The sequence below is a fragment of the Paramormyrops kingsleyae genome, chromosome 11 (genome assembly GCF_048594095.1).
Source record: "Paramormyrops kingsleyae isolate MSU_618 chromosome 11, PKINGS_0.4, whole genome shotgun sequence".
NCBI lineage: Eukaryota > Metazoa > Chordata > Actinopteri > Osteoglossiformes > Mormyridae > Paramormyrops > Paramormyrops kingsleyae.
Window position 1 is genome coordinate 12283919 of NC_132807.1, and position 20649 is coordinate 12304567.

At 41.2% G+C, this 20649-nt stretch overlaps 2 protein-coding genes across 7 annotated transcripts in view; one reads left to right on the forward strand and one right to left on the reverse strand.

Moving 5' to 3' along the window:
- Nucleotides 1-3025, reverse strand: part of LOC111840837 (low-density lipoprotein receptor-related protein 5-like) — a 46441-nt gene extending 43416 nt beyond the window's left edge. The window contains exon 1 of the mRNA XM_023806132.2: nucleotides 2796-3025. Within this exon, the coding sequence (XP_023661900.2) occupies nucleotides 2796-2844 (49 nt within the window). The 5' untranslated portion in view covers nucleotides 2845-3025. The remainder of the gene's footprint in view (nucleotides 1-2795) is intronic.
- A 7779-nt stretch (nucleotides 3026-10804) lies between these two features.
- Nucleotides 10805-20166, forward strand: LOC111841219 (histone-lysine N-methyltransferase KMT5B-like). Of its 6 annotated transcripts, none has more exons than XM_023806832.2 (11): nucleotides 10805-10926; nucleotides 11350-11410; nucleotides 13513-13762; nucleotides 14068-14215; nucleotides 14412-14577; nucleotides 14675-14784; nucleotides 15041-15207; nucleotides 15519-15538; nucleotides 15823-15959; nucleotides 16060-16259; nucleotides 17085-20166. In XM_023806832.2, exons 3-11 carry the CDS (start codon nucleotides 13600-13602, stop codon nucleotides 18515-18517), a joined length of 2544 nt encoding a protein of 847 aa, XP_023662600.1. In that variant the 5' UTR covers nucleotides 10805-10926; nucleotides 11350-11410; nucleotides 13513-13599; the 3' UTR covers nucleotides 18518-20166. The 6 variants fall into 6 exon arrangements, with proteins under 6 accessions (XP_023662600.1, XP_072574163.1, XP_023662594.1 ...); XM_072718062.1 differs by lacking the exon at nucleotides 10805-10926 and adding an exon at nucleotides 11026-11140; XM_023806826.2 differs by lacking the exon at nucleotides 10805-10926 and having other exon boundaries at nucleotides 11178-11410.
- The last annotated feature ends 483 nt before the right edge of the window (nucleotides 20167-20649 follow it).

Here is a 20649-nt window from a genome sequence, read left to right on the forward strand (position 1 = left end):
CTAAAGCTTATCAGTGTATTTTCCACCGTTTGTGTTAGAGGTGTCAGAACGAAAATAAGTATTTATGCATGTCAGGGAACAGGTACATAGAACAAGGTGATTTATTCCAGACGAGTCCAGCTCCTCTAATCATCTCACTACGGAAAACAAAATTAATACGTCTCCAAATTTCGCAAACCCAAACTGAAGACTATTGACAATAATATCGCCTTCCACACCTACCTCCTTTTCCCTGGCCAGGAAAGTCACACATTTACTCCACAAGTTATGTTGTCACAGATTTTATAACTTTTAAACCAGTCAAAACAACAGTTAAAGGAACAAAGTCCTTTTCAGGCACACACCCTGAGCACATTTTACCAGACATTCAACTGGTGACTTTAAGCTGCTTTAAATCTTGACTTTTTGCACAGGTCATTTTATTTTCCAATGGTTCATGATTATTTCACATGTTTAATATGTAAAGCATAGCACAAATGCACAGAATACATAAAATGAGACTTTGTTACACCGTGATGAAGTTAATGAGGTGGGATACATTCTTTCAGTGAGTTAGATAGTACAGCCACATATGATAGTTATTGTGATTGTGATTATTTTTATGGGGGAATCATTCATGTTCTAAAGCAATGATTTACGTTTTATCTAAAAAACACAAACAGGAACTAATAGACCCGTATGACACACTGTATTCTATGCACACGATTGCAGACTTCCTATTCACACAGCCACAGCAGAGCTAATTAATTAATTACTTTAATTCCCATATTAGCATAAAGGCGACTAGAGTGACTTTTAGCAAACAGTTCGGCAACCTTGTTAAATTTGCCTACATATCTGCACCCACTATTAATGCTGAATTTGCATAGATTCAGTTTATCAAGATAAATAAAATTAGTTACATCAATGGATAATGAATTGAGAAACATGCAAATAGATAAACAGACAAATAAGAATCCATTGTTTTTTTCCTGAAAAAGTATTCAATTTAGCTTTTCAGAGACCATAAGCTTGTGCATTGTTAATAAATATAAGTAAACTGACCAAACCCCCCCCCCCCCACCCACACACACACACACACACACACACAATTACAGAGGTTTAGTTTTGGGTGATGTAACAGAGCTATGGATGGTTCAGCAGCATTATATAATGTAAGCCTGGAATGGCTTCAAACAAGATAAATCTGTAAATCGCCTTGATCCAAGGAAACAAATAAACCAGCAGCACAATAAGACACACAGCTATGCCCCAAAGGGCCACATTAAGGAGCAATTCCTACGTCCCACTCTAATCCCGAAATTTGCTCGTAAAACTTTTGCTCTAACTTGAACTACGAAACCACACTTCACAAATTCTTATGGAGGGAGATCAAATAATTTGTCTCTAATAGCTGCTCATAATACAAACAGAAAAGACAAAAAGGAAAAGATAAATCACTGGTTATTAGTGAAGCTAAGTTTGCATGTTAGTCTCTGACATCCCATCCACTGTAACGAGAAGACACAGACGTATTATTATTATTGCAAGACGGAACAGGGTAAACATAAAAATTTGATATATGCCATCTCCATTACCCAAATCTCAATGCCTCAACTTGTTTCAGTTAAAACTGCATTAGCCTGTCCTTTTCGGAAAGTTTAACAAAAAGGAGTGCTCTGCCAGCAACTGCTTCCAAACAGCATCAGTAAAACAAGGCTCCAATCATTTGGCTACCTGAAACTGCATCCATAAATAAGAATATTTAAATACATCCCGTTTAATGAAATATACCTTATAAACCCTGACATGACTTTTCTATTAAGTTTTTACAAATATTCACATGATCGGGATCTAAATGTTTTAATAAATTTAAAAAATATATGATATTACTCAGTGTATCAGATTCTCAAACTGTAATCAAATAAACTCCCATATAACAAGACACATAAAACAACTGCTTTAAATGTTACTGGCAATTGTTTTTCGAGAGTTTATACCACTAAATTCCACTAAACATTAACAGCTGACACGTCATGCTCTTAAAACAAAATTTCTTAAAATGAGAAGTATCATTATACTGACAGACACAGCCCACCGAAAATATCATAATGAATTCATTTTTATTAAAATCCCAAATATTCATTGCATAAATATTACAATCACACAATCAATTGAATTTTCACATAAATCACAGCTACAAAAATAAACCATGATTTCATTCCATGTATGAAATCTAACTATTAGAGATCATTTCGATATTTCGCAGTTTTTTTTTTATAAAAGTTTGAATAAACAGCTTAGGAAAGAAAGTCGTGAAATCAAGATTTCGTACTGTAGCTAAATGGCGTTTGACACGTACGAGAGGTAGGAGACTTAAAAAAAATACTATGCACATAAGTAGTGGTATATAATAAAGCAATGGATCGCGTTTTCTGCATCAGAACTTCAGGATCAGCCACAGTTGCATAAATGTTGTCTGAACAACTTCCAATAAATCTTATAGGTGAACAACTAGAAGTTACCGGAGTACATTCACAAGAAAGTCTCCGTACTTTCAACTATTGATCGACACCCAGTTATTGCCACCTATTCTGCAAGGGCATGAAGTTAATAAAACATGAACACGGATTTAGAGATAGAAGACAGGTTTTTCAAACATGGCAAAGAAGGTCAAAGAACTTCTTTTTCCGGTATACCTATAAATTACATTTCAGTCAAGTGGCCATACTGCTCCGTAACACTTCCAGCAGCAATGTTCTCACTTCACAAGCGCAGGACCGGGACCCGAACACAAAAAAAGTTACAAAACTTACCATTAACGACAAAGAGCAGAGTACCGTGGATCAGCAATAAAACCTCCATTGAAACCGCATGAAGTTTTAAGTCTCCTCACTCCGGCTCCATTCTTCAACGTGGTGGTGCGGGAAAATACGCAAACTTTCAGCTACAAAAGGAGCAGTTGAGTTTGCGGTAATCTGGATCGCTCTAATCACAGGAGGCACAGCAGCGGCGACTGACAGCGGAAACTGTCTGACGTCACCCAACACGCACCGCGCAGGGGAGTATCGTGCTCAGGAAAAGCACACCATTTCATATATTCTCTGTTAATTAAAAATTATAATGCGATCTGATAGCATAAAACCGTTTCGTTGTTTTAACGTTTGCTTACACGGATAATGAAGAACGTGCGATGACCGGACCTAATTAAAACAGTACCAATTGTTACACATACGACTATAAAATTATACTTGAACGGTATCTTAATGCATAAATGTACAAGTGACCTAAGCCATCGGATCCAGCTTTTTACTGTCAGTATTTCTTGTTTCGCTATTATCCAGAGTTGGGATAGTCTAGTTTTGCTGCATGCTCTGGGTATGATCTTAAAACCTGTTTGCTGTAATATGATGTCTGCCATTGTGTGTTTCCCTCTGCACTGCACAATTACAGCATATCACACTGTACTGTCTCACACATGCTTCCTTGCTACTCTAACACTCAGTGACCAGCCACCGCACCGTCTGCCAGACGTCACTGGATTATTTGTTCATTCTCATTGTGTAAGTCATGAGGAATTCATACTCGGCATAGCAGCTCAAGTCCCTAGTGCCTCAGCTGCCTGTGATTAAGCAGGGAAGACAGCCCCTCCCTCTGTGGTGAGCTCTGCCCTGAGACGGCCACCTCCTCATTCTTATCCCAAGGTGCCCCCTTGCTGACACGTAACTGCTGCTTCAGTGGTGCCTGTGACTCACGCTGCCCCTGCTGGTTGACGGCGACTGCCATTTCCATCATCACGACTGCATGTGGCTGCATTTTACCATAAACTCATTAAGTCAGGCCAGGCCTGACTGGTATCCATTCCCAAGACTGCGGTAGGCAAGTCTATTACTGAATGGTACCTTTTACTTGGAAAAACCAGATTATAAGGTTGAATGTTACATTCTCAACACTGCAAACAGTGAACAAGGGTTACACTGAAGGATCTGAAACATCAGAAGGCTATAATTATCCCAGACTCACAGCAGAAATCCTGGGGCATATAAGGCAGGTTCTGATGGTCTTTCACAAGTACACACATTCAAGCACTATTTTATGCACTGAAACATTGCCACCAATTTACCTGAACGGCATGTTACAGGACTGTGAGATGAGATCTGAGTACCCAGGGCAACTGTATGTGGAATATACTGTATATAAAGTACTGACATTACCTAAGCATAACGAGAATGATAAATCAAGCAGGCTGAGTGGAGACTATGATGCTTTTCACTAATGTTTCTGTGTCTTTACCATCGTAAATTAATGTTTGCTTTATGGTGTTAATGTACATACAAACATAGCGCATGCCATTTCTAGATATACATGACATGCATAGATCTGTACAGATTCTTCAAATGATGTACAGATCACTGGAATGTGTTTTTAAATTTTATGAAATTATATGTGTCCGCATGGTATCAAGTTTCCTTTTAAATAATCAGAGGTTGTTCAATATCCCAGGATGCAAGGTGACTGTCACATGAAACATTTAGTGGCAGTCTTTTCAGTGCCCATTGGCTTATCAGCAAACCTCGCCGAACTGTATATGTCGTTGCCCACTCTGCAGGGACATGAGCTGCTGTTGGATTTGGAGGTAAAACTTCGGCAGTGGATTTCCCAACAGGGCCATGCGGAATGGCAGCTGCACTGTACGCCTTTGCCAGGTAGCAGTAACTCAGCAGTGCCCCCTGCTGTAAGCACGAAGGAACATTCAGCAATGACTAATCAATGAGGTGGCCAGTAGAGAGCAATGCTCCTCGGGGCTTAACTGGGGCTGGGGGGGGGGGGAGTGTCAGCCCAACGTGACATTAAGAGAGCATGATGACTTGCTTTGTATTAGTGTGCAGCTGTCAAGGTCACCTTCTGCAACAAACTGATTTTTAAATTTTCTTTACTGTGGACAAAAGAGGCTGGGAACAGGCTTGTAACAGAACCCTAGCAAGGCTGTCAGAAGTAGCAAAGAGAAAAATATTATTAATTAAATTTGATCATTATTAGGCTATAATATTTCTTACTTGTCAGAAAAATATAGGCTCCTAGTCCTGTCTAGAGTATCATCATACCTGTAAACATTAGCTGAAGTGTTGACCATCTTATGCCAGGTCTAGGTCTGAACTTCTTCATTGGATCCTGTGGCACAAGTTCCTAACACTCCTCGGATTAATATAAAAAACCACACTGTAGCAAGAATACGGGGAACTATCTTAAAGAAGTTTGTAAAACTGCCTTTAAGAAACTTTCTTCAAAATTAGTCAGAAACCAAATACAATGCATCATATTAAATCATGGAAGGATTTAGATTTCCACTGGCCTGAGCAGAGGACAACACTGCCACCATTAGGTGGAACTGGGAAGCACTACTGCAAGTCCCAAGTCCTTTCTAAGGAGGGACTCAGCTGGCTTGGGAATTGGAGAGGGAAGTTATGTCACCTTTCAAACTGACCACTCCCTCTTAATGACCAGGAAGGGTGAATTCAGCAACCATGTGTCTGATATTTATGCTGTAACCTGCCAAGATGTTTGTGCTAGGATGTCAGATTTAGTTTGACCGCTACTCTGCCAGACCTACAGTGCAGAAAGTCATTCAGAATTCCATATTCATACGTTGAAAACCACATAAAGTAACATGTATGTTTGCTTTAGCTGAAAATATGTTCATTTGTGTTTATACTTGCCAGTACTGCAGTGAAGTGCAGCTATATATAGTACTCATTGGAATAATTATACATAGAGCAATTGAACAAAATCGCACTCTTAAAAAGTAAAAATTTCCCTCTTTGAATGGGGTTTGGAGGATAAGCAGATGTTCTGGCAGAGAAAGATCTACGGACAGATGCTCAAAGTCCCTGACTAGCCTTAACTTAATATAAATGGAAACACATGTCTTCTTTGGACATTTGAGGAACACAACCAGTAATTCTATGTACTAAGAAAAATTCTATAATGAAATGTTCCTGTACAATGTGCCCAACCTCAGTACCACAGGACACTATGGTTTTCACTGAACCTCAGCCTTTAATAGCTATTTTAAAGTAATTCTGTGGACAGTGAGTCACAACAGAAGGCCCTTCTGGTGGAGGACATTGACCATCGAGGATCAGGCTTGGACACTCCAACTTCATGCTTGAATGTGAGATGGAACAAGCAGTGTTCCTGTTAAATGGGCAGATTGTGTCTGCTGACTAGCTGACCTCAAGCTTTTCAGTAACACGCATGACACACGTCTGGAATGGACTGCAAACCAAACATGTGGATGACACGTGCTTGCTAAAGACTGGCCTGTGTAGCTACAGCCAGAAATTTATAAAACAACTTTTGCAAGTTCAAGGTACATAACATGCAGGCAGTCTTGAAACATGTGATGCTGACTTATTATGACTACTGGTTGAATTAGCTCATGACATACTTCCTGCAGAGGGAGTACAGACATAGAATTCTACAGTCTTCACTTGCTTCTTATGGTATTCTGCCAGAATGGAATTAGAATTGGAAAGGGTGCAACGTAGGGCTACAAGAATGATTCCTGGTCTTAGAGGAATGTCTTATGAGGAGAGATTAGCTGAGCTGAATCTGTTTAGCCTTGAGCAAAGGAGACTAAGGGGGGACATGATCCAGGTCTATAAGATTCTAACAGGTCTGGATGCTGTTCAGCCAAATGGCTATTTCAATATTAGTTTAAAAACTTGTGGCCATAAGTGGAACTTAGCGGGAAAACATTTTAAAATGGTTTTGAGAAAGCACTTCTTTACACAGCGTGTAGTTAGAGTATGGAATAGTCTCCCTCTTAGTGTAGCGCAAGCTAAAACCCTGGGTTCCTTTAAATCAGAGCTAGATAAAATTTTAACAACTCTGAGCTATTAGTTAAGTTCCCCCCAAACGAGCTTGATGGGCCGAATGGCCTCCTCTCGTTTGTGAATTTCTTATGTTCTTAATTCGTGTTCTGTGTGGTGTGTGCTCAGTGGGCTATGACGCTATGTCTGTGATCAGAAGGCTGCTAGTTCAAATTCCTGGGTTGGCAGAGTGATGTCACCATTGGGCCTTAACCCCCAAATGTTGCAGAGATTGTATGATCCTGCTGTCTCAGAAATCTCTGTTGCTTTGGATAAAGGTGTTGCCTAAATTAAATAAAAATAGCGGAAATCATTGTGTCTTGTACTGAGTAGCTACTGTACCAAGATGTGATGCCACTAATGAGGACGGACACTACTGTTTCTCTGTGGAAGTTGAGTAGAACTGCTAGTGGCCTCTGAAGAAAACAAGGCTTTGTTAAAATAAAGAGCTTGGAGTATTTTGTATTGTGGTGTAAATACCTGGTTTTAAAAATATTGAGAAATATTTTTACAAGGTAACTGCATAGCAAATATGGGAGCTGTATAGGTAAAATGGGCTCAGATTTACATTATTTGCTGGAACACCAGAGTTAACATGGAATATAGGGACTAGTCAGAGAAAACAGACTTGAGAAATTCCTCTGATGCCTAAACGTCAGAGCAGAGAATATCCCAAGCTCAGGCCTGCTATCCACAGCCAACGGTTTCATCAGTTTCCTTCAAACCTAAGCATCAGCTTGGACCCACCTATGTCAACACAGGTCAATGACACTGTATTTATTGTGTCATTAAATTCCTCATTTTAAGAGGTTTTAAGTCATATATATCATTTATCGTGCCATTGTTGACATACCTTCTTTTCAGTCCAGATGTCACAGTAAGTCATTTGTACATGCTACAGCTTGTTTGGATTTCTGTATACAGAAAGGTGATTCGATATGCCTTGCTGATTCTCAGACCTGAAGCATCTGTGCGAACCTCGTACGGCACAATATAAAGATTAGGGCTTAATTAAAAGCAGTTTTGGGCTCATGAACAACATAGCTATGTCCAAGCAATCCCTTCATTGTAAATCTATAACACATGCCCCTTCTGAAAGTCTTTTCAAATATATCATAACACATTGGAACACACACTTGCATATAGTTTTTCTAAACATGTTCCATTTCTCAACCTTCTACTTAATGTATAAACAAAATATATACAGTATATGGTTTGTAGCTGGAGGTTTTATTGATGGATGGGTCAAATGAAGACAGTATGATTACAAAAGCATAATGACAAGAAAGTGAGAAAGGGCCTAAAAGAAAGTCGTAAAGATGAACAACCCTAAAACAGTGAGTGCCAGATTTATACCACACTCACTAATGTAACTGGTAACAGTACACAGAACTGAGAAACTGATTAAGGCTGACTGAGAGTACAGCATGGAATTAACAAATTAACACATACAAAGGGGTGTAAGTGTGTGCGTGTGTGTGTAGATTATGTTTATATTACATTGAGGGGACCGAATGTCCCTCACAATGTCATAAAAACCTGTTGTTTTAATGTTGTGGGTACCATTTTTCAGGTCCCCACAACGATCTGTGAAAGCAAACAGAAATCATAAATGGCTCATATTTTGTTTGGTTACTTATGGTTAAAGTTAGGGCTGGGTAGAGGTTAAGGTCATCATGTTGAGATTAGTTTTCCCCATAGAAATTAATGGAGAGTCCCCACAAAGAAATAATCTCTGCATTTAATAATTTCGAGTGCATCTTTTTCTCCGTGGACTTGGATATTTACCTCTTTTCTGTTGTCTTTTCAGTTGTTTTAGGGAATCTTTACTAAGAAATACATGTTTGTTCAAAACCATCTACCATCCATACATCTTTCTCAACTTCACCAATACATCTGTACTGATGTGAACTGTGATAAAGCAGTCTGCTTAACTCACAAATACATTTTGTGATATGGCGAACTGCTATTTCTTCTCTTTATTATTGATCAAATTTTCCGCCCGTGTATGTGTGAAATATTAATAAGTATATTAAGAGCTTATGTTAACATACAAATGTGCACATTAGAGTTTTACAGCATAACAAAAATGTACATAAAACTAGGGAAATGCGAAATACAGAATCTTCAGGCAGTACCCATGGAGTCTTGATATTTGGCGTCTTTGCTCAGGGTATAAAGGAGAGTGGGGTTGTCAATACACCCAAATATGCATTAGCTTATCAGTCAGAAAACTTCTCTCATATCAGCACATCACCGAAACTCAATTTAGGCAAGGTATCTATATAAAAAATGCTTTAACAGGCATGAGAGTACCCACGTCCATACTAACAGGTTGTGATCGTATGTTGAAGATATACACTATATTGCTAAAAGTATTGGGACACCCCTCCAAATCATTGAATTCATGTGTTCCAATCACTTCCATAGCCACAGGTGTATAAAATCAAGCACCTAGGCATGCAGACTGCTTCTACAAATGTTTGTGAAAGAATCGGTTGATCTCAGGAGTTCAGTGAATTCAAGTGTGGTACCATGATAGGATGCTACCTGTGCAATAAGTCCATTCGTGAAATTTCCTCACTACTAAATATTCCACGGTCAGCTATTAGTGGTATTATAACAAACTGGAAGCAATTGGGAACAACAGCAACTCAGCCATAAAGTGGTAGGCCACGTAAAATCACAGAGCGGGGACAACGCATGCTGAGGTGCACAGTGTGCAGAAGTCGCCAACTGTCTGCAGAGTCAATAGCTACAGACCTCCAAACTTCATGTGGCCTTCAGATTAGCTCAAGAACAGTGCATAGAGAACTTCATGGGAAGGGTTTCCATGACCAAGCAGCTGTATCCAAGCCTTACATCACCAAGTGCAATGAAAAGCACAACCGCCACGACTCGAGCAGTAGAGATGTGTTCTGTTCTCTGGAGTGACGAATCATGCTTCTCTGTCTGGCAATCTGATGGATGAGTCTGGGTTTGGCAATTGTCAGGCGAACGGTACTTGCCTGACTGCATTGTGCCAAGTGTAAAGTTTGGTGGAGGGGGGATTATGGTGGGGGGTTGTTTTTCAGGGGTTGGGCTTAGACTGCTGCCCCTGTGATCCGACCTCGGATAAGCGGTGAATGATGGATGGATGGATGGATGGATGGATAGATGGATGGGCTTGGTCCCTTAGTTCCAGTGAAAGGAACTCTTAATGCTGCAGTATTCAAAGCCATTTTGGACAATTTCATGCTCCCAACTTTGTGGGAACAGTTTGGGGATGGCCCCTTCCTGTTCCAACATGACTGCGCACCAGTGCACAAAGCAAGGTCCATAAGGACATGGATGAGTGAGTCTGCTGTGGAGGAACTTGACTGGCCAGGCCTTCTCGTCCAACATTAGTGCCTGACCTCACAAATGCTCTCCTGGAAGAATTGTCAAAAATTCCCATAAACACACTCCTAAACCTTGTGGACAGCCTTCCCAGAAGAGCTGAAGCTGTTATAGCTGCAAAGGGTGGGCCAACTCCATATTAAAGCCTATGCATTAAGAATGTGATGTCAGTAAAGTTCATGTGTGTGTAAAGGGCAGGTGTCCTAATACTTTTGGCAATATAATGTATTGCTTAATACAATCTATCAATCTTGTCAGCTGGCTATTTTTTTTTTTTTTTGGCAACAGCTACTTTAATTGCATGACATGGGGTTTTGTTAATGATCAACACACAGATATGAGTAACACTCTGAAAATAAATAAAATCCATTCTCTTCCTGTCTTTGGACCAAGAGGTTTGACCCCACTGTTTTATAACAGTACAGATATATAATGAAATAAATGTACTTATTGTTCATCACCGGCTTAATTAAAATTATTGAAAAGGTTAAATGTAACAAATATATGTATAATGTTGTAATGGCATGGGAGGGATTAGAGGGGATGCTGGTGTCCTTTTGTTTGCTTAGCCACATATGACTCCAAACAAAAACAGAGATTGCCATCTCCGCAATAAAAAGACGTAACTCTGGAGCAAACAAGCTAGTATTCCAGCAGGAAATTCAAAGATCGAGCGAAAAGTCGGCGAAGTAAAGAGGTACTGTTCTTTGCGCCCGGGATGTTTCTCTCGCCCGGTTATTAGCACTTCAGCATTTCCAGAGTGGCTGCGGACTCTCTCCGCGTCTTATGTGGGATGAGGTTTAAAGGGAAAAGTGGCTTGTTTCGCGGCACTACTTCTGTGTGCCTCCGAGAAGGGTATGAAATAAGCACTGGATCTTGCGCCTCGACGCACCGCATGAGGCTGACTAACGGTGTATTTTCTGAAATTTTTGTCCTAATACATGCTGCTTTTGAAACCGAGCTTGTATTTCATATGTGGTCGTTGGTCCGAGCGTACAGTGGGTCTATTTCTTGTCGGCGGCGGTGCTACGGTCCCTTCTATCCTTCCTGTGCTCGCCGCCATCTTGAATTTTAATGCTAATTTCTGGAAATTTTTGTTTCCTCTGATATTTTACCGAAGGAATTTCACGGCGTGTCCGGCTCGTAGCAACGGGCAAGTCTAACCCAAGTGAAAGGTTAAGGTGGGTGCTTTTCATTTACGTCTGTCTCCGGATCGATTGTAAGCTTTTATGACACTTTTGTCCGGGTGAAAATGTTGGCTGGGTGGTATGCTTGATGGAGGAGATAGTCATAGCTAGAGATGAGTTGTCTATTTAAAAGGGCCCAGACTTAAATGCATTTGAAACACGTCTTAAGTTTTGTATATTTATTTCTGGCACTTTAAAATATGTAGTAATACAAGCGTTACGTAATCCGTGTTGATTAGCGAGTTGACCTGCTGTGTTGATCAATAACGAGGCGTTGACTTAATTTTCGTATTTTTCACCAACGTTATACAGACAGGTGTAGCGAGTTGGCTAGCTGCATGCTAACTGGACGGTTTGGAGGATTCATTGGGGATTCATGTTGACGTTATACGCGATTTTAGTAAGGCGGAACATAGATATAGAGGTAATGTTTATGGGGTATAGCCCTGGTGAAATCCGTCGTCGGGGGCAGCCGTTAATTTTGGCTTGAGCGATTTGTGTTTAGATCACTGCCATCATTTGTTACAGTTCATGAAGTGTGGTCGTTCAACGGGAAAGGAGACTGCAGCAGCCGCTTGGGGGCAGTATCGCGCCGGCGTCGGCGACCAGCGAGTGGCGGCGCTGCGTGTATTTCTGAGCATTATAATGCCTATATGAGCGGTCGCTGTCCGAGTGTAATTGCAATGGTCAAACGATCACCTGTGAATAAATAAAGGTTTTTGTGATGGTTGTCGTTAGACTAGGATTCGAAGTTTCGTTATTGGTTATTTGCATTGTATCCTCGTTACGTAACCTTGGTTGGGGTTTTAAGCTGCAGATATACGTGTGTCAGGATGTCTCATTCCCGGTTGTGGTGAAGCGATATTTGTCATAGTTCGGTGCATCTTGCTTCACGACAACCTTAATTAAACCTAGTCGGATTAAAAAAAAACCCCTTTAATAACTGCAACATATCTCTCCATTGTGGTGTTATTTGACAGAGTCTGCGTCAGGACACACGAAATGCATCGACTCGTTTTAAGAATATAAATCCGATATACACGAGTCCTGCTCATATTAATACGAGAATATGGATTCACCCGATTGACTAGAAACTGGTCTTCGTACTTATTCATGCTTATTGTTTTTTTTTTTCTTGGTTGAATTGTGGCCGCTACGGGGGGCTATATATCAATTTACTGATGGCGCGTTTGAGAAGTTCAAGTCCAAGCCTAAGCAGTCACACGCAGTCGGTAGCAAACAACAATAAAAGCATTTCGCAAGACATTTGAAAGGAATTGCACTACAAGTACGGCACTTTGACTTCTTAATAGCTGTTAGCAATAATAAATGTAGTAATGAGTAACAGGGACTAGTTATTGTACATATGATTTTGTTACAAGAAAAACAATGCCTCGCTTTTTTATGCTTATGTTGATGAAACTACATGGCTGCTTGAGCAGCAGGTAGGATATTTCAGGATAATGGCTCTTGTAGGTTTCTAGTCATGGAGTTGTCAGCTCTAAAAAATACAATAAATAATAGAGCAGTCTTAACCGAATGAGTATAGTTTTATTTAATGGGAAATAGAAGGGATACACCGATACCGGCATTGTGTATCGGGCCGATACTGCGCTCATATACTAGTACTTTTGTAGGATACCAAGGCCCGATACACAATGCCGGTATTAATTACAAAATTGCGTTAAAACTCAAGAGCCGCGGCAGAGAAAGACCGCGACAAACTTTAGCGCTAATTACGGAGAAGCGAGAGAAAATGAAACTGAAGTGTTATTTTTTATCTAACATTAAGTAAGTTTAGTCATTTAAGGTTAGATGTGACTAACGCTTCAGGTTCGATCACATCGGGCCGTAAGCTTTCTTTGATCTTGTAAATAAACGAGCGCTACCAAGATGACCAATCTCAGTGCTCATGGTCTCTGTTGCCGCGACGTGTACTTAAATTTCTGGGGAGGTACACATCACGCTATGGCTTTCAAAGGGACAGACAGTATTTGTGCATCGTTTTGTGTATGTTTATATGCTCACTGTATTCTGCATGGTAAAAAGCTGTTATGAGGAGACTTCTCTGATGTGGTGCTATTCTTTTTCTACAGGAAACACACTTGAATTTGCCTATCCACACATTGCAGGTCACCTTAAGCACAGAGACTAAATGCAACTGGACCAGGTGGTTTGTTGGTATGAAGTGGATGGGAGAATCCAAGAACATGGTATTAAATGGCAGGCGAAATGGCAGCAGGTTCCCCAGTGAACAGCCCTTGAGCCAATCCCGTCCTCAGCACTCCCAGCGGGCCCATCTGCGCCACAACAAGCGTTCCCCCAGCAGCAGGAGATGTAGCCGGAGTGAGTGCTCTGCCGTAAACCCCCCCCCCCCCCCCGTGTGTCATCTTAAGTCGGAATCTTGTGTGGATTTATGGCTATATGGTTCTCAGTTTTCAGAGATTTAACCCACATTAGCCTCTGGAAAATTAGCCACCTCATAAACTGAAGACCTAGCCTAATGGGTGTGTAATATCTACAGTTTCTCTTCGTTATGAAAAACATCTGCTCCATGCAATGTAACCTTCAATGCAGAAGTAACCTGCTCCAAGTCTATGTGCAAGATGATTTGTGCCCATCACCAGGCTTACAGTGGTTCTCTTCTGCAGGATTCAGCGCGGCTCCCCTGGAGGCAGAGAGGCGCTATGTCCCCTCCTCGGGTATGACCGCCAAAGAGCTTTGTGAGAATGATGACCTCACTACCAGCCTGATTCTTGACCCCTATTTGGGTTTTCAGACTCACAAGATGAACACCAGGTTTGTGCTCAGACTTTGTATTGGTCCCCTTCTGTTTTGATAAGCTCCCAAGATGGCCATGCCAGTTCAACTTCATTAATCTAAAATTTAGATACATATTGCGCAGTGTGGAATATTAAGTAAAATGGTGAACATCCACGTTTAACGTGTGTAAAGTGTATATACAGTTAGTATGATTATTCTGGCATCTTGACAGGTTTCGACCCATCAAGGGAAGACAAGAGGAGTTGAAGGAAGTGATTGAGGGTTATAAGAAGCACGATGACCTAGAGAAGGCTTTCAATGCTTTGATCGCAGGGGACTGGGCCAGACACTACTTTCTGCACAAGAACAAGGCCCAGGAGAAACTCTTCAAAGAGCATGTAATGCATACCTGAAGAATCCATCAGAATATCTGTAGAACAAAATTTTTTATGGACTGAAAGTGCAAAACTAATTTATTCTGATTTTTTTTAATAGGTGTTTGTTTATTTACGGATGTTTGCTGCTAATAGTGGATTTGAGATTCTTCCTTGTAATCGCTATTCATCTGAGCAAAATGGAGCTAAAATCGTCGCTACAAAAGAGTGGTAAGCTGCCCAAAGCATGTTACATCTTTGTGTTTTTAAAGACTGCTCTGCCATAACTGTCAAATATCTACTGTACATTCACCTTCTGTATACATGCTCAGTGTTTTTCTCCCTGTTCCTCGGGGACCCCTGAACAGTCCACATTTTTGCTCCCTCCCAGCTCAGCATGGACTGCCTGGGGGTTCCCAGGAACCAGTTTGAGAAGCACTTTCTTACTTGCTGTTACTTGAGCTGATCTCCCCGGTTTGTGTTGCAGGAAGAGGAACGATAAGATCGAGTACCTGGTGGGCTGCATCGCCGAGCTGTCGGAGAGCGAGGAAAACCTGCTGTTGCGGCATGGGGAGAATGACTTCAGTGTCATGTACTCCACCCGCAAGAACTGTGCCCAGCTCTGGCTGGGACCTGCTGCCTTCATCAACCATGGTATAGCATTTAGCTTCTGTGTCTAAAACGGGGGATCTCAACCCTGTTCCTGGTGCACCCACCCCCCCAGAATGTTTTAATTCCAACCTTATCTTAATCAGGCTTATGTGGTTTTAATAGGCTAATACTGAATGAGGCAGCTTGAAAGCCGTGTGAGTTAGAATGAAAACATTCTGGCGGGGGGGGGGGGTGTCTCTTTGCCTTTTCACTGGTTCACTGGCATTCTCCAGTTCCACACATCTATGTTACTGTCAGCTGCATTTTCTATGTTGGCCATTGATGATGGGCAAATGTTTGTTTTGTCTTTTCAGATTGTCGGCCAAACTGCAAGGTGAGCGACTGAAGATTGAAATGGGGAAGGGAAATTTCAGCCCAAGGCTTGCAGGGTGTTGTGGTAGTTGTTGTGGATATCAGTGATTGAAATGATAAATAAAAATTAATTTAAGTTATTTTAGATTAATTGTCATTATATTTCAATAGTATGTGAGAAATAAGCACAGTGCTATTCATGAGTTTGGGGGAGGGAGGTAGCTGAGCTTTAAAATATCTAGAATACTTGTGGAAATGAATTTACTGGCCTATACATTTTATTTATTTTATTTTTTTTTTCCCCAGTTTGTATCTACTGGTCGGGATACTGCTTGTGTCAAGGTTCTTAGAGACATTGAACCAGGGGAAGAAATCTCCTGTTACTATGGTGATGGTTTTTTTGGAGAAAACAATGAATTCTGTGAATGCTACACTTGTGAAAGGTTTGTCCTGAAACTGAGTTTCCTAACCATTTTTAAAAGTAATACTGACATCGAATTTTTGTGCAATTTTCAGTTAATCTTGAATCTTCTCTTTTTCCAGAAGAGGCACTGGTGCTTTTAAATCCAATGCTGGCCTACCTGTGGTAGCTCCTGTAATCAACAGCAAATATGGACTGAGGGAGACAGACAAGCGGCTCAACAGGCTGAAGAAGCTGGGAGAGGTTAACAAGAACTCGGACAGTCAGTCTGTGGGCTCCCATACAGATGCAGATTCTCAGGAAAAGCCAAGCGCACATTCATGTAAGGGCTCCTCTGTTAGGTCAGGGTCTGCTTTCATTTGCTTTTGGGGAAAATGTAAATATCTCCTCGAAGAAAGTGAAATTAAATCGGCCATTAAGAGAATGTCGTCTTCAATCTATCTATGCTCTGGTTGTTTATGTGCAGCATTTCACTTTAGAACATAGATTAGGCCTTAAAGCTTTCTAAATAGGCAGGTTTTTTTTCCATGTCTCTCTCTGAAAATACAATTACAACCAATACTTTTAGAAGTTATTACTCCTTTATAGAGCAAAATGATTTAAATAAATAGTCAGGCGGCTTTTCATATTGCGACTTTGAATGATCTCTGTTCGAAAATACATTAAAAAAAGATTAAAGATTAAAACTAACCAAAATGGACAATTTCAAATTGATGCTGAAAGTGCGTAAGTGTGGATTGAGCACAGTGTGCATGTCGGCATGCTGTATGTTCAAGCATCCACTGACCCACATCCTAGCTAAGTTGTTGTCCAGCACTGGCTGGTGGCGGAGCTGCACTCGCTGTTTGTGTAGTGTACTATAGCGCTCGCTGTTTGTGTAGTGTACTATAGCGCTCGCTGTTTGTGTAGTGTACTATAGCACTCAACAATTTATTTAAAGTATTCAAAAATTTGGGAATAGGTGTATGTGCAAAGTAAATAGGTAGTTTTATATGACTGTCTTGAATATACATGGTTTTGGAGTATTGCGGTGGGTTCCAATTCACCACGTAAGAGTATATGTGATGTACACATTGAGGAGCAGTTCATTGTCAACATTAATCTAGTCTGAATTTTATCAAAATAACATTTTTTGTTTGTGGTTTAGCTGCAAAGAAAAGGACGTCCACCAGTGTGAAAAAGTTCACCAAAACCCGGACATTAACCAGGCAGTCTTTGTCAAGAACTCCTACCTCTACCTCACCTTCTAAACAAAGTCATATGAATAACTCCAGGGTACCAAAGAAACTAAAATCGAAACCCGCAAAGCCTTTGCCAGCTAAAGTCAAGTTGAGGAGTCGATGCAGGGGAGCAGAGCAGAAAGCCTCTGTTAAAATTGATTCTGGATCCCTGGGTCTCAAAGAGCCCAAGGTGGTCCTTTGCAAGAATGTCCCGGTAAAGAAAGAGAGAGACATAGCAGGACCTGCTAAGGTAGAGGGCTCCAGGGGTTGCTTGACACGCCATGCGGCAAAGGAAAACAATCATGACTCTCTAAAGGGTGCTTCTTTGTGTGATGGAAGCTTATCATGCACTTATAGAACTCGAAGGTCAACCAGAACTCAGGGGCCTGCCAGCATTAAGCTTGAACCAAATCCGCTGGAAGGCCTCATGCCTATTCCGGGAGGGGTGGTCATTAAAACAGAGCCTGTGGAAGAATGCGTGACAGATGGGCTCGTGCTGAACAAGCCCAACCTGGAGACCAACTGCCCCAGGAAGGGCAACTGCCCACGGCGGAAACGATTACAGGTCAAGCCAGACAGGACAATAAAGGTAGAGGAAAGGGAAGGTTATGGAGAAGGCTTTCAGGAGGACCTGTGCAATGCTGATAGGACTGACTGTGGAAAGGTGCTCCTTGGCCTCCCAGAGAAACCTCGGGATTACAACAGGATGACCAATGGTGGAAAGTTTCTTGGCAGTGACAAATCCAAGGACAGCTGCCGAGCCTTTGGTAAAGGCAAGAAGAAGCGTCAGATCACTCGCTACGATGCACAGCTGATCCTGGAGAACAACTCGGGCATCCCCAAGCTCACGCTCCGTCGGCGGAGGGATAGCAGCAGTAGCAAGACCAATGAGCCGAGCGAGGTGGACATGGTCAACTCCTCCAAAATCAGCATCAAGTTCAGCAAGGACCATGACAAGGACAAGAGTAGCTCCTACGTGGCCAAGCTGAATAATGGCTTTAGCTCAGGGGGCCACAACTCCACCAAGCTGAAGATACAGCTGAAGCGTGAGGAGGACAGCCGGGCCATTACACAGGCTCATCCGGGTGAGCTGTCATCCGACGGGGTTGTCACTGGGGTTTTAGGGGAGGGTCTTCAGTGCATGGGTGGGGGTCACCCAAATCAGAACGCAGAGTCCTCATCGTCCGAGGAGGAGGAGGAGGAGGAGGAGGAAGATGACTACTATGATGAAGAGTTTGAGGATGACTTCATTCCACTTCCACCGGCCAAACGTCTTCGACTCATCGTAGGGAAAGATTCCATAGACATTGACATCTCCTCAAGGAGAAGAGAGGATCAGTCTCTGAGGCTCAATGCATAAGCTCTGAAAGTCATGTCTTGACTTTAATGTTCATTTGCAATCAGCTCTGTGTTGATGTTTAAAAAAATAAATGAATAAGCTGATGAAAATAAAAAACCCATAAACAAAAATAAAATCGTCATTCTGTAAAAATTAGGTAAGGCAATGTATTCATTGTGTATATAAATATTCAAGAAAATGTACAGTGTATATGATCTTACAGGTCTGAAATGTGCAGATTTTTATTGTACTTTTTATTAACCACAATGTGCAATTTTGAATTCTGTTGACAGCTTGGGTTTGTAGTAAAAGATTTAATCACACGTGCGCACACACAGTCAATTACAAGTTTATTGGGAAGCAGTGGTAGTATATTATGTATCCAAATTGTTTTCATACTAGACGATTACTTTTGAGGGTTCATAAAAAGCAGTATGTATATACGTGTGTGTGTGTGTGTGTATATATGCATATAATACTTTGCCTTGTGAAATGTATAGGGGGAAAAAAGAAGTCATGTACAGAACAACTGGGTTAAATTATTTTAAATTTTTATTAAATAAAACTCATTGAGTTGTGTCAGACATGTCTCAACTGCTGTAGTTCCCTAACCAGTGGGGTTCATGGTGCTTAGAATGGTGGTGCTGGCCCGGGCGGTCTTTTGGAAAAAAGGTGCAGACTACCTGGGGGTCTGCAGTCATGTGTTGTTATAACAACCCCATCTATTCACTTTCTGTTTTTGAGTCCTGGGACTGATGTGCCAGTTGGGTTTGGCCTCATTGTAAAGAAGCTCTCCTTTATTTTATTTTTCTTTTGAAATGTTTGCTGCTGGAATAAAAAAAAAAGTGTTAAGCAGTCATGCTAGACTTGCTGCCAGATTATCAGTTGACTAGAAAGTTATTGGCTTCATATGTGCATTGTTCCATTCTCGATGTGCTTTGCTGTTTTCTTTTTTCTCTGTTTAAATTTAAACCATAAAAATGTGACACACTATATTCCACTGAAGTGTAATGCATTCCAGCCAGGTCCATGCATAGGTACTGTGGGTTTATGTAGCACCCGAGCTAGAGTACAAATAGTCAGAAATGAGCCCATTCCATTTCATGTTTCATTTGACATTAGCCCAACATTTTAAAATGAATTAACACTTACATATGTGAGTAGTTATAAGCCTCACTTTGAGCCAGAAGTGGAATATGGGATTGATATTTTCAAATTCTATTTCAAAATGTCCATCTGTACATTATTTTGATGTTGGCAGTGTTCATGTTTGCTGCTGACCTGGTTAATATGAACTTTAACCATTTTGTGTATGTACTGCTCCCTTCACCAGCAGCCCCATTGCAGATGTGACCATGGCTAAATCTCACCCCCCCTCCCCTTTCGAATGAGCCCATTGTACACTGTGTACTGTCCCAGGTGTAATGTCTGTGTATATATATTTTTTAAGTTAACATATGCTGGTTGAATTTCCAATTGGCTAAGAGTGAATGGCTGTGACCATTTTGCAGACATTCACAAGTATTATGTGTACAAGAGTAGCGGGATACAATAATCAGAGTTTTTAAAGGGGATGATACAGATGTCCATTAAATCATGAGAACACCTTGTACTTATTTAACAGTTTTGAATACTTGAAATCAAGATAAAAGTTTCTTTGCAAGACTGAAGTCTTTGTGCTGTTTTTCTTTGTGTTGGGCAGGACAGTGAGCAGGTAGCATGTGGCCTTTAGTCCTCTGAGATGTTGGGTTTGCTTTCCACCCCTGGTTCTATGAATGTACAGTTTGCCTGTTCTCAGTCTGTTTCTGTTGTTTTCTCTCGGTGCTTGAAATTTCCTCGCAGCACAAAGCCATAAGTGAAATTGCTTTCAGCAGCAGTGGCCAGTGTATGCAGGTTTTCACTGTAACTCCCTAATTATATTACTAATTAGAGGACTGATTAGCTGAAGAGTCCTCACGCCTGGGTTTGAACAGCTGACCTAAAGGTTACCCCACAAACCTGCACACACACCGGCCCTTTGCGGGTAAGATTGGCCACTGCTGGCTTACAGCACATGTGTATGTGCCTTGTGATGGCATCCAGCCATCCACTAACTCATTCCCTGTGCTTCCTGGGATACTATATATACTTCATGTCCATTGCTTGCATTAATT

Coding starts and splice junctions, on each gene's coding strand:
- LOC111841219 (XM_023806819.2), top strand. CDS start 11,793: ATGTTGACGTTATACGCGATTTTAGTAAGGCGGAACATAGATATAGAG. Junction 11,841..13,512: donor GGCGGAACATAGATATAGAG/GTAATGTTTATG, acceptor CTTTTTCTACAG/GAAACACACTTGAATTTGCC. Junction 14,578..14,674: donor AGAAACTCTTCAAAGAGCAT/GTAATGCATACC, acceptor TTTTTTTAATAG/GTGTTTGTTTATTTACGGAT.